Source organism: Lynx rufus, unplaced genomic scaffold (assembly GCF_022079265.1).
Source record: "Lynx rufus isolate CCGP_SWC_20201006 ecotype Redwood Valley unplaced genomic scaffold, mLynRuf1.p SCAF_4, whole genome shotgun sequence".
In the NCBI taxonomy this organism is placed as follows: domain Eukaryota; kingdom Metazoa; phylum Chordata; class Mammalia; order Carnivora; family Felidae; genus Lynx; species Lynx rufus.
Genome location: NW_025814856.1, coordinates 14,289,557 through 14,303,300, shown reverse-complemented (window position 1 = coordinate 14,303,300; position 13,744 = coordinate 14,289,557). Strand labels below are relative to the sequence as shown.

The following is a 13,744-nucleotide window of genomic DNA, read 5'->3' as shown; positions in this document are numbered from 1 at the left end:
GTCTTGCTTCATTTTCCTCTGTGGCTTTGCTCTGCCTTTGCGGTCAGCACGGGAAGAGTGAGAATTTGTAGTAGGATTGAAAACGCGTTGGGCAGAAGGAAGACGCTGGTTCTCGCCACGGCTCTGACGACCAGGACAAGCTTCGGCCGCTGTAAGGGCCTCTCAGAAACCTCCAGTTTTCCATCTGCCAAGTGTCAATACCAACGCCCACGTCCCCTCAGGGCAGTTGTAAGGATCCACAGTCGCGGCTTGGAGTGAGCCCAGTCAGTGTGGATACGGTGCATCTGTCATTTCCGGTGTCCCCTCTGTAGCCTGGCCTGCCTCATGATGATGCCTCAGCTTCCCTGACGTCATGCTTAAAATGCCTCTCTTGACCGGCTGCAAAGGATCGCAAAGTGGTGCAATCATTTGGTGACCCAAAGCAGGTCACCCTCGGTTGGCCATTGCTGCTTGTGCTGAATAAGGAGGCCTGGAGAGGGGCCAGTCCGTGAGCTGCACCACATCAGGTGCTCGTGACCGAAGGGAGGCCCCCTCAAAGGTTGTCAGCAGGGTCCGTGTCCTGAAATAGCTGTTCTGCTCTGATTGTAAAAGCAACACCTGCTCGTCGGTGAAACCTTGGAACGTGTGGAGAGTCCACAGAAAGAAATACAAACCATCTCACATCCCGTCCCCAAAGGTCCCATGATGTCCTGTGCAACTAACTTCTTTGTGCCCTTGTTAACCACGTGGACAGGATTTTCCAGTGCGACGTGAAGCTGTATTAGCCCCATTTTCCATGGCTGACTTAGCCATCGCTATTGGACGTGTTGGCTGTTTGCAGCTTTTCACGTTGTAACTCAGTACTCGAGACTGTTGCTCACGTCTGTGCGTCTCAGGTTTTTTAAACTTTTTATTGTGAAAGAATTTCAGACTTACAAAAAAAGGGGAAAACATAGCCCAAAGAGCTCCCCAGAACCCCTTCCGTCAGTTTTTCTAAATGTAAACATTTCATATAACCATGATACAAATGCAGGAACCTGGAAACGCATTGATATCATTAACTGATCTATATGCTTTATTCAGATTTCTCCTGGTGCCCCACTGAGACCCTTGTCTGTCCCAGGAGGCCACAGTTCATCCCTTGTCATGCTCTAGTCCAATCCGTGACATTCCTCAGGCTTTGTCTTTCGTGAACTTGACCCCCCTTTTTAATTTTTATTTTATTTTTATTAAAAAATATTTTTAATGTTTATTTTTGAGAGCAAGCGAGCGTGCATGCATGAGAGGGGGACAGAGGCTCCAAAGCGGGCTCCGTGCTGACAGCAGAGAGCTCAATGCAGGGCTCAGACTCATGAACCATGAGATCATGACATGACCTGAGCCAAAGTCAGACAACTGAACCACCCAGGCGCCCTGAACCCTTTTAAAAAAATGTTTATTTATTTGGAGGGGCGGCACAGAGAGAGAGAGAGAGAGAGAGAGAGGAAAGAATCCCAAGCAGCCTCCCCACGGTCAGCACAAAGCTCCATCTCATGAACCATAAGCCAAAATCAAGAGTCAGACCCTTGGCCAACTGAGCCACCCAGGCGCCCTGTGACCCCTTTTTGTCAATTGAGGTGAAATTCACATAACATAAAATCAACCAATTTCGTGTGTGCAATTCAGTGGCATTTGGCACAGACCTACTTCTGTACACAGTCACCACTCTTTCTGGTTCCAAAGCATTTCCATCAGACTTTGACCCTTTTGAAGGTTGGAGGTCACGTATTTGGTAGAATAGCCTTCAGTTTGCATTTGTCTGATGTTTTCTTGCAATTAGGTCAAGCTTGTGCATTTCGGGCAGGGCGACCGGGGCGAGGTCCCGGGTGTGTCTCGTCCTGAGGCGTATGATGTTGACACATCTCAGTGATGTTAACTTCGATTTGGGTAAGGTGATACCCGCAAAACATTCCCTCACTGTAAAGTTACTGGTCCGCCCTTTGTAATTAGCAGCTTACGAGCAGATTCTTTAAACTACAGTTTTTTTCAAAAGCTAAGACACTGAAATCTGTGAGATGGGGTGGGAAGAAAGAGTGCTGGAGGAGAACTGGCCCGCAGGATGGGGCGGGGCTCAGTCTATGTGTGCCTCAGTTTCTCTTTCCACATAACAGAAGGGATCATTCCGGTTATGTGAGGCTCTTGTGTGGAGAGGAGGAGGAAACCTAGAACGAGGTACTCAGGGATCATTCCGAGGTGGAATGAGTCGTGTGAATGAGCAGGGCCCGTGCCCGGCAAACCCGCAGCACATTCCCTGGGTTCCGGAAGGGACGGAGAAGGCAGAGGCCCCAGTGCTAACGGTGGGGCTAAAGGCCTTTGTGGAGGGTGCTGTGGCCTGAAGAGCTGGCCTGGCTGTGCCTTTAACTCCTGTGGGCTTTCCCCCTTACCCGACACCCTCTTTCTGTGGCCTGGCAGCTGAGTCGCCGCCGACGCCCAGAGGCAGGTGAGTGGGCAGCTTGGGAGCAGCGGCAGGGCGTGTCTGCGCATGAGTGGGGCCCGACGCCGGCCCGGGCCTCCCCACGGCGGCCCCGCGCGCCCCTGGCTGCCCGCCGCATGTTGGCATTAGCTATGCACACCCCCGCTTCCTCAGCCCCAGCGTTGTGTGTACCTGTGCTCTGCCCTTTCCGCCTGCATCCCTTCTTCGTGCTAAGTCGGCTGCACCTGCTGGGGGGGTGGGGCGCGGCCCAGAATCCCCAGGGAGGGGTCGTCTCTCTAGGGCTCTCAGGGCAGATGCGACGTCATTCCTTGGCCCTGGGCCCCTGGGCGGCCTGGACTGACTTAAGGAGGCTGGGCGGCCCCCCAGCACCTGTGGGAAGAAAAGACAGAGGCCTGGGTGGGGGGGACACGGGCCAGCTCCCCAGGAAGGCCCTGCTTGCTGTGCCGCTCTCCACTGCTCTCCGCCCGCACCCCATCGGTCCCTAGGGCCCCACAGCCCTGACCTGGCCCCGGCAGTCCGTGTCCCGCCGGCCCCCTCGCCCACGCCCTGGGCCTCCGTGCTCTGCCGTGCCGGGGCTGGGGGTGAGCTTGAGGGCGCAAGGCCCGCACCACGCTGACCCTCTTTGTCCCGTTGTCCCTCCAGGGCATCGAGCGCCTCAAACGAAAGCACCAGCCCAGGGAGCGCAGGGCCAGCTGGAAGTCGGTAAAGGAGACCTTTGGTGGGGACTTCTCCCCGAACTGGTTCAACCCCTTCTCCCGACCGTGCGACCCAGAGCCTCTCAGTGACAGGGACTGGGTGCGGCAGGTGGCCTCGCTGTCCGACATGGGCAACACGGAGACGACAGAGGAGCAGTCGGAGGAGAGGAAGGATGAGGACTCTGTGGAGGTGATAGATGAGTGAAGCTGCCGTGGAGGGAGGGCCGGACACTGAGAAGCCGCTGGCGACCCCGGCTGCGGGTGTCATGGCCACGGTGTGTCGTGATGTGCCACCCTGCACCCCTGCACCCCACCGCTCCCTGTGGACCCCTCGCTGTCATCGCCAGCCCCTGTGCCCCCTCCTATCTCCCCAGGCCGGGGGGGGGGTGGCTGGGGGTGACGGGGGGACGAGAGACTCTCGGGGTCCATCTAAGAAGAGTCTGCCCAGAGCGGGATTGTCTGTTCTTCCAGAGGGTCCTTTGTGACCGGCACGGCCCGGCCAGCAAAGGACGCTCTAAACTGGGCAGCCCAGGGGCAGGGAGGAACCTGCCTTTGGATTTTCCTGGGATGTCTGTCTCCTCTTGGGAAGGTTGGCGCCCCGGCTCCTGACTTTTGAGAACAAAGGCCATGATGTTATGACGGGACAGGGCAGGGCTGGCCTCGGGGCCTGGGGTAGACACTGACACCAGGAGAGACCAGCCTCGAAAGTTTGCAGAGGCCCAGCTGCTCCCAGAAAGGCTTCCCTGAGCCTGTCTACACAGAAGAAGGGCAGGGCTGCCACAGCAGCTGGCACGGGCCAGGCTGGGTCTGAGGAGGGCCCCATGCCCACGCTGGGCTGCGCACACACACGTACGTGCGACACGTGCCCGGGGTTGGAAACGTGGGTTCTGACCATAACTGCGTCGGGACAGTGGCACCAAAACTCAGCTCCCTTTCCATCCCAAAGATGCTAGAATCGTCACGGAGCCGGGCGGCTTGGAGCCATCCTGCCTTGTGGCTACAGGTCTGTCCATTCACAGACAGGGACGGGGGAGAGGACCTATTCAGAGCTGCTGGGGACTCTCTGACCGCCCCCCCTGAGAGCTTAATTAACTTTCCCTCTGGAGGGAGTCTAACAACCCAGTTGTGCAGAACTGACCAGAAATCTGGCCCCTGTGTTTTAGGCCAGGTCTCCTAAGATAGGGTCCAACTTGTCTCTCTGAAGGGTGGGTGGTGGCCAGGGCCTGCAGATGGATGGACCGGGAAGACCAGACAGACGCACAGACAGACTCACAAGCACATGCACACACGCGCACGCACACACACCGCACTTTGCCAGGATGAGCCTGGACCCCGGCCACTCCATGTGAAGCCTGAAGTGTTCGTGGCCATCACTGAAGGCCATGGCAGGGGTCCTGAGGCTCTGAGACCCCATTCCAACAGGTGCCGAAGAGGCGTCTTCCACACAAAGTCCTACCGAAGGGTTCGGGTCTCAGTCTGGTGTTAAGAATGGATTCACCACCCCACCTCCCCTAAGTAAACCTTGGTTCTCTCTGGCCCGTCGTCCCAGGGTCAGCGGGCACCAGCATGGGAGGAGGGCTCGGGCACCGAGGCACAGCCTGCCCGTGCCAGGTCTCTGTCCGGGGCTCCAGGCAGAAGAGCAGGAGCCCCCCCGCCGCCCCCAGAGGGCCTATACTCCCAGTTAAGTGGGGAAGAAGGTCAGAGTTTGGAGGCACAGCCCAGGTCGCTTAGGAAGGAAGCTTGTGGGAACCGTAGGAAAGAGGAGGGCCAGGCAGCGGCCTAGTTCTCAGGTAGCAACTGTGAAGGGCAGTGACTCTTGTCACAGAGAGACCCCCTGTCTGCAGTTAATGACCCACCAGGCCCCAAGGCTAACTGCTCAGAGGGGCTGGTGTTCACATAGCCACCTGTCTTAATCTCAGCTCAGAGCCCTTGGAAGACGTCCCGTGAGGGGGGTGATGGCAGGGCTCTCGCAGTGACAGAGCAACCGGAAAGGCCCGGACCTCCCACACCCAGGCTGTAGCCCTATCCTCTTGGTCCACATCAGCTTTAATATTTATTAATGACGACGTCAGGAGCCCTGGTCAGCTCTGAAGGCCGTTACCTCGCACTCTGGGCAGGCCACGGCCACTTGCCACTTTGGGAGAGCCGTTCTAAGATCGCAAGAGGCCTGCCATTTGCTGTCCTAGCCCGGAAGGCAGGCAGACTGCATACCAAAGACTCCACACTGCGGCATCACCCCTGGAGGGCAGTTAGAATAAGGGAAGAGGGTTCCCCGGTCGCTGCTGGCAGGCCCGTGCTCAGAGGGGTGTTGAAGCGCCTGCTCGGGGCCATTGGCCTGAAAGCAGAGGCACCCGGCAACCCCAAAGCCAGTTCTGTCTCTGGCTGTGGGAGACATGTCACCTGCGGTCAGACTGGCCTCCCCAACGCGCGAGCTCCTCTCGTGCTGGCCCTCGGCCACGGCAGAGCCCGTTCTGGGGGCGCAGACGCGTCCGACCCTGAGCTCCCCCCACACCACTGACAGGCGGCCTGCCCTCCGCGGCGGCTGTCGACAGCATAACGCTGTGCTTGCCTCAAACTAACGGGATCGTAACTTGTCCACACATGACGAGGACCACGGGGAGGGAGGCTGGGCGCAAGCTTCCACCTCGTGCTCTGGAATAAAAAGCTCTTTGCTCGACCTTGGTGGCTGGAGTCTCCTGTCTTCGGCAGAAGATCCCAGTCAAGATCTCTGGGCAGTGTCCTCCCTCTTAGGGCAGCTCGAGGGCACCTCTAAGGAGGTCCCTTTTCTCCATTCCCAGTGTGGGACACAAGTGAATGTCACACACAGGCACCAAGTGATGCATGGAGAGTTACCACTCAGATCTCTCTGGGTCATCTCCTGGGTGGTATTTCCAGCAGAAGGAAAATTTACCTTTCTTTTTTTTATTATTATTTTTATTATTTTTTTTAATGTTTATTCATTTTTGAGAGACCAGGGGAGGAGCAGAGAGAGAGAGAGACAGGATCTGAAGCGAGTCCCGTACTGGCAGCAGAAAGCCTGATGTGGGGCTCGAACCATGAGATCATGACCTGAGCCAAAGTTGGACGCTCAACCAACTGAGGCACCCAGGCGCCCAGGAAAAGTTACCTTTCATGCATTTATCGAACAACTACTGTATGCCACGGAAGTGGGCATCTGGGCCAAGAGTGCCCAAGGTTGAGGGGTTTTGACTTTAGAAGCCAGGCCACTGCCCCTGAATGTCATGCAGATTGCACACTAAAAGACATTCAACACGACTCCGCCAGAATGTGTCTGATATGGTTACAGCCTCTGAGAGAGGGGCGGGGCGTCCTGAATAAGGCTCAATAAAGAAGCCCGACCAGGGAGACTGAGGGGCTCAGTCGATTGAGTGTCCGACTCAGCTCAGGTCATGATCTCACAGTGCGTGGGTTCGAGCCAGCGTCATGCTCTGTGCTGAGCCTGCTTGGGATTCTTTCTCTCTCTGCCCCTCCCCTGCTTGCTCTCTCTCTCAAATAAGTATTAAAAAAGAGAAAAAAAGAAAGCCCAACCTCTCAAGAGGCCCTTGACCCGGGAAATTCAGAGGATCAGATGGCTCCCCAAGGGCCCACGTGATGCCCAGCACAAGATACTTTAAGAAACTTGTTGGCAGAAAGAAGAAAATGACCCAGGGGACCACACAGTCATCTTGAGGCAGTCTGAGTTTTAATTAAAAGCATATTGATCATCTGTGCTCTGGAGGGCACAACACCAAGGAGCACCTTCGGTGAACGAAAAAGGGCGTTCAGTCCACACGAGGAGGTACCTCCTCCCGGGAAGACGAACCTGCCCCCCACCCCAGAACAGACCCCTGCTCAAGGGAAGGGGGACCTGCTGGCCACGGGGTCTCCCTCCCCTGTGCCTGCCCAAGTCTCCCAAGCTGGGCCAGCTCACGCTCTGCAAGAGCCCATCTGCAGACCTGGGCACCTCAGGGTGGGCTCCTGAACGGCCTGCTGGCCACGCTTCCAGACCCACTGGGGCACGGGTGGGCAAGGTGGGAGGCTTCAAGTGGGGTGCCCCTTGGGGGGTATCTGCTTTACCCCAAGGTCAGGAAAGGGCACCTTGTTTGTTTTTTAATGTTTATTTTGTCGAGAGAGAGAGAACGAGTTGGGGAAGAGCAGAAGGGGACAGAAGATCCCAAGAGGGCTCTGAGCTGTCAGCACAGAGCCCGATGCGGGGCTCAAACTCGCGAACCTTGAGATCAAGACCTGAGCCAAAATCAAGAGTCAGCCGCTTAACCGACTGAGCCACCCAGGGGCCCCCAAGGGGCACCTTGTTTAAAATGCTCTTCTCCCCGGCTACTCAAAGTTGGAATCCCCTTGACTGACCTGATCTTTCTGCGCCCTGAGGTGGAGGCCCCCAGGGTCCCAAAGGCAGCGTTAGCCCCGGGGAGCAGTGGATGGGGAGGACCCAGGGGTGCTGGAGTAAACGGTGCTCGCTTGGCCGAGAGGGGCTGGAGCGTAGAAGATGGAACCGAAGCAGCAGATCCGGCAAATTCACAAGCCGGCCTGGGGCCCCCACCCGTGGCCGTTCCCACGTGAGGCCTTCCTGCAAAGGGGAGCACGTCCCTTCATTCGATGCAGACTCCCAGCCTCCACCGCTGGGGGCAAGGGCACCGGTCCAGGACGCTGCCTGTACGCACACCTCCAGCTGATCTGCTTGTGAAAAATACGGCATTTCAGGAGCAGTGGACACCTGTGTACAACTTGGATCAGTCTCTGAGAGCGGTTGGGGCCTCCACGAGTCTTGGGGGCGGGGAGGGTCTGGAGACTGGGTTTGTGCTGGAAAATTCCTGGGAGAGGGAGGAAAGGGAGGGAGGGGGCGGGCCCCTACCCGGCAGCGTCTCCAGTTTCTCTCATCTCGCTCCGGTGGGTGTCCACTCTGAGGTTCTTCTCACGCCGTGGGCTGGACCATAGGTGGATTCAGTGCGTGCTGGGGGGGGGACCCCACGCTCTCAGCACAGAAATGCTAGGCGGGGTGAGCAGCGACTGGGGGTGCTGGGAGCCCCACTCCTGGGGCCTCTCCCCTCTCCCTCCTGGTATCCTGCCGACCTGTGCTCAGGGTCCCGGAGAACACCGGGTAAAGCCTAGGCCACCGCCCGCCCACAGGTACCAGCCAGGCGCCTCTGGTAGCTCCCGGACCAATTCCTGGCGAGCACATCCATCTGACGCACGCGTGAGGGGTGGGCATCAGCGTCCACCCCAGTGGAACAAGGGGTTGCCAGCCCAGCCTGGCACCCCCGCCCAGTGTGGCTCCCCAGAGCATCACAGAACACATGGAGGGCGTGGCCTGTCCGGACGGGCAGGGTGCCCAGGAGGGCCTGTGCACACACTCACCGTGTGACCTGGGACAGATGCTCATGTTCTGTGCCTCAGTTTCCTCCTCCGTGAAATGGTGATCGTTAAAATGTTTATACCCATTTGGGCATCTTCTATTTTGGAAATTAACTGGGAGTGGCCCGCATCTCTCCCAAACCCTGACGCGACCCGGCTGGACATTCTTCCACTTTATGGAAACCAGAGAAAGGGCAAAGCCACTTGAGTTCCTCTTTTATTATTATTCTTTTATGTTTATTTTTGAGAGTGAGAGAGGCAGAGCATGAGTGGGGGAGGGGCAGAGAGAGAGAGGGAAACGCAGAATCGGAAGCAGGCTCCAGACTCTGAGATGTCAGCACAGAGCCCAACGTGGGGCTCGAACCCACAAAGTGTGAGATCATGACCTGAGCCGAAGTCGGATGCTCAACTGAGAAAGCCACCCAGGTGCCCTGAGTTCCTCTTGGAAAAGCACTTACAACAGTGCTTGACGCATAGTAAGTGCTATATAAATGCAAAAATAAATGAGCAGAGGGCCCTAATGTAGACTTTTGATGTAATCTCTAAAAAAGGCTGTACAGGCAAGTGCGGGACTAAAATGACACTTGTCACAAATCTCTGAACCCGTGGCCTGGGTTCGACCACACTCCTCCCCCTTCTGTCCAGAGCATGAAAGTTCTTTGCAAACTCCATCAGGCCTGGTGAAAACCACAGTCACACTTCCCTCTGTCTCCTGAATATTAAAGACACCAGTTTATGGGGCGTCTGGGTGGCTCAGTCAGTTTAGTGTCCGACTCTTGGTTTCAGCTCAGGTCATGATCTCACAGCTTCGTGGGCTCGAACCCTGAGTCGGGCTGTGCACTGCCAGCTCGGAGCCTGCTTGGGATTCTCTCTCTCTGCCCCTCCCTCACGCTGCGTCTGTCTCTCAAAATAAAGAAATAAACTTAAAAAAAAATTATGTATATATATATATAAAGATACCAGTTTGTTAAATTCGGGCTTTTACAATGTGCCACAGTTCCTGAAGCCTGTTTTGGAGGTCGTTTGGTTTTAATTTATAAGGAGCCTCAAAAGACAGTGTGGCCTGGGCCTCCAGGGTCCTGTCAGGCAGCGTGGCTGGACGACACGGTCCACCTCTCCTGATTCAGAGGGAACGAGCGCCACCCCACGCCCGGGAGTGGTCAGAAGGGACACAAATACACGGGAGAGAGACGGACAGAGGGTCCGGCTGAAGAGGGACACACACACCATCTTAACTGAGGACCCAGGCACCTCTCTTCTCTGACTGCAGGTGCCCTCCTGTCCCGCCTAGTGGCCCACCCCACCTGTCCCTGCCCTGTGCCTCCAGGCCCCATGCTGATGACAGAGCAATTCAGGGAAAGGGAGGTGGGAGGTGAGGCTGAGCCCCAGTGATACTCACGCTTTCAGAAATCCCAATGGACGATTCTAGTTCCTGCAAAACAAAGCAAATCCCTCTTCCAGGTGTGCTGGGCAGCCTCTTGCCTATGGAACGCCCCGGTGCCTCGCTTCTAAACAAAATGCAGGAAAAGTGGTGAATGTCACCTCTGAGGTTAGGTTACAAGGAGCCTTCGGCTTCCGCCCCGGGTGCAGCCACCCTCGCTCTCGGCTCTGATGGGCCGACGCTCGGTGGGGACCTGTCCTGGGGAGAGGCCCACGGGGTGAGAGACCGAGGCCTGCTGCAGCAGCGTGCAGGCAGCCTGGGCCGGGACCCCCCCCCCCCCCCGAGAGGCCTGCAGGCCGTGAGGGGCCCTGACGGAGTCCTGGTGAGAAGCCACAGGGTTGTGGTTTGAAAGCACTGCCCTCGTGGGTAATTTGTTGCGGGGCAGCGGGAAACTAACGCCCTAACTGTTGCATCCAGTTTCCCCCACCCGCAGTGGGAGCCCTAGTTAGACAGTCGCGACCAGAAGCCCCAGCTGGTGGCCGTGGCTCCACAGCCAACCCAGCAGGCCCGCTCGCGGTCACACATTTCTCACAGTGAAGGAGCAGTAGCGGTAACAGGGCACCTGACAGGGGAAAGTCGTCGGGCCCCCAGCAGAGGACCTCGGAGGTCAGCTGGGGTTCAGAGATTCCCAACCTCGTGACCTCATCTTCTGTCACCTAAACTTGGACGTGACTCTTGCGACACCTGGGTGTTCTGGTTGCTCCTGCTTGGCTCACAGCCTGCAGGGCTGGGCTTGGCGGACGTCCCGAGGGAGCACTGCGCCGGGAGTCAGCAGAACGGACTCAACCACCGCCTTGCTGGGCAGCCTTGGGCCACCGGCCCCATCTCTCTGGGCTGGTTTCCTCATCTCTGAAGCAAGCAGAGTGGGCTCAGCCCGCTGCTTCCCAAACCCCAACGCTGGTGAGCGCCACCCGGGAACAGGCCACCAACGGGCGCCGGCCGTGTCAAGCACTGTAGCGGGAACTTGTTATATGCGGCCGAACCTCCTAACAACCCCCCAAAATGAGACGACCAAGCCTCCAGTTGCCAGAATGTGCCAGCGCGGGGGGGGGGGGGGGGGAGGAACAGGCACTTCTTTCCGTGGAGACAGAAAGACCCGGCGGTCAGGGCGGGTCAGCAGCCTCTAACTGGGATGAGCCGGCCGGCCGTGGGGAACGGGAGCCCCCACCGTTTACAGAGCACACGCTCACAGCCGCCTGGCAGAGGGAGCACTTCAGACTCACCCAGCGATGGACACTCGTCGGCCGGCCACCCACATGCAAGCACAACCACGTGGCTAGAGTCCCCGCGGGCCCCTGGAGAGCGTTCTCAGTGTGGCCGGGGCTCCCCGGAGTCTAGAGGCCTGCGAGTCTTTGCACAATAATCCCAAGAGCTGCCTCTTTGTTGTCATCCCCTCAAGGGTACAGTGATGTGGCTCAGAGTCCACACTGCCATCGGCTTTAAGAAACTACCACTGGTGGCGCATGGGGACAGTATCAAAGAAGAACATCCGTTATGTGAAAAGGCTGTGGAAATATTCCTGCCTTTTTCATCTCCGTATCTGAGTGAGGTCAGATTTTCTTCATAGATTTCAACCAGAAAAAAAATGCATCTCAAGAACTGAATGCAGGGGGCGCCCGGGTGGCTCAGTCGGTTAAACATCCGACTCTTGGTTTCAGCTCAGGGCGTGCGTGACCCCACAGTTCGTGAGTTCGAGCCCTGAGTTGTGCTCTGTGCTGACAGTGCGGAGCCTGCTTGGGATTCTCTGTCTCCCTCTCTCTCTGCCCCTCACCCACTCTCTTCTCCCTCTCTCTCAAAAATAAATAAACATTTTATTTATTTATTTATTTATTTATTTATTTATTTTAATTTTTTTTTTAATGTTTATTTATTTTTGAGACAGAGAGAGACAGAGCATGAACGGGGGAGGGTCAGAGAGAGGGAGACACAGAATCGGAAACAAGCTCCAGGCTCTGAGCTGTCAGCACAGGGCCTGACGCGGGGCTCGAACCCACGGACCGCGAGATCATGACCAGAGCTGAAGTCGGCGCCTTAACCGATTGAGCCACCCAGGCGCCCCAATAAACATTTTAAAAAACGCAACTGAGGGGCGCCTGGGTGGCGCAGTCGGTTAAGCATCCGACTTCAGCCAGGTCACGATCTCGCGGTCCGTGAGTTCGAGCCCTGCGTCAGGCTCTGGGCTGATGGCTCAGAGCCTGGAGCCTGTTTCCGATTCTGTGTCTCCCTCTCTCTCTGCCCCTCCCCCGTTCATGCTCTCTCTCTGTCCCAAAAATAAATAAACGTTGAAAAAAAAATTTAAAAACACAACTGAATACAAAAGCAATTGGGAAAATCCAGCTGAATTCCACTAAGCCAGATATTAACAAGATTTACAGAAATGTAAAACAATGCTACTCTCTTCTCTACATTTTAGGCTTCCAAAAAAATATAGCTGTTTTTCATAAAAATACGTTATTTATATAATGGGCGGAGAATTTATTATTCTTCTCTCAGAAGAAAATAAATATTTTTTTAAACTTCTCAGTTTATGGAGCACCTGGGTGGCTCAGTCGGTTGAGCAACCAACTTCGGCTCAGGTCATGATCTCATAGCTTGTGAGTTCGAGCCCCGTGTCAGACTCTGTGCTGACGGCCCAGATCCTGGAGCCTGCTTCGGATTCTGTGTCTCCCTCTCTCTCTGCCCCTTTCCCACTTGCATTCTGTCTCCATCTCTCTCAAAAGTAAATAAACATTAAAAATAATTTAACTTCTCAATTTACATTTCTGAAATGGTAAAAATTTGCAGGCAGAAACGTCATAACCACAGGCTGACTGGGGTCTTCGATAATTTGTAAGTGTGTAAGGGGGACATGAAACCAAGCTGCCTGAGTACCGCTGCTCTGGGCGAATGGAGTTTCGTGAACCGAGTGGACTTCCGTGACCAGCCCTCCTGTCTGCCCAGGACTGAGGGTTTCCTGGGACACAGCACGCTTAGTCCTAAAACCAGGAATGTCCGGGGGGAACTGGAATAATTTGCTCACCCAAACTGAAGCCCAGCCAGAAGGCAGGAGGGGACCTTCTGTGTAAACACCACTGGCAGCTGGGGAAGCTGAGGCTGGGAGAGGCGGGGCCACTGGGAGAGGCTGGGTTCTAAGCTCAGGTCAGACCTGAAAACCTGCCTTCAAGGGGCACCTGGGTGGCTCAGTCGGTTAAGCATCCAGCTCTTGATCTCAGCTCAGGTCTTGATGCTGAGTCCTGAGTTCAAGCCCCGAGTTGGGCTCTGTGCTGGGCACGGAGCCTACTTAACCTGCACTCAGAATAGACATCAGCAAATGCGTATTTCTTGACAGTTTTGACGGGTTGACCAGGAATAGCACTGTCACGACCAGAACAACACTATTGTGTGGTTCAGATGCCAGCTGGGGTAAAAAACCTAAAACCTGCCGAACAATTGGTGAACGGTGCAAGGCAGCATCAGTGAGGCACCGGCCCAATGCCCACCCCCAAGGCTCCTCACCTGCCTTCTGGTTCCTGGGGCCCCAAGATCTGCAGCCTTTCCCCCCCCCCCCAGCTGCCTCCCCATCTGCCTCCCCTTCCGGGGAGGCCTCAAGGCCTCCTCTGCCCCGAATTCCCAGGTTTAATTTTCTGCTCAACGTGGATGACTCTCCTGTGCCCCCTGCTCTCCGTGCCCTCCCTGATCCCCCTGAGGGAACCGGGCCTCCCTCTTGTGAAACACTTTGCCGGGGCCTCTGCCACACGTGTCGTGTCACGTGTCCCCATCTGCTTTGCTGCTGCCTGCTTAGCCCTT

At 56.3% G+C, this 13,744-nt stretch overlaps 1 protein-coding gene across 2 annotated transcripts in view; it reads left to right on the top strand.

Annotated features, from left to right (window-relative positions):
• Positions 1-5,824, top strand: part of ZDHHC3 (zinc finger DHHC-type palmitoyltransferase 3) — a 59,959-nt gene extending 54,135 nt beyond the window's left edge. For both annotated transcript variants that reach the window (XM_047095022.1, XM_047095021.1), the window contains one exon: positions 3,095-5,824. In XM_047095022.1, the coding sequence (XP_046950978.1) occupies positions 3,095-3,352 (258 nt within the window). In that variant the 3' untranslated portion in view covers positions 3,353-5,824. The remainder of the gene's footprint in view (positions 1-3,094) is intronic.
• The last annotated feature ends 7,920 nt before the right edge of the window (positions 5,825-13,744 follow it).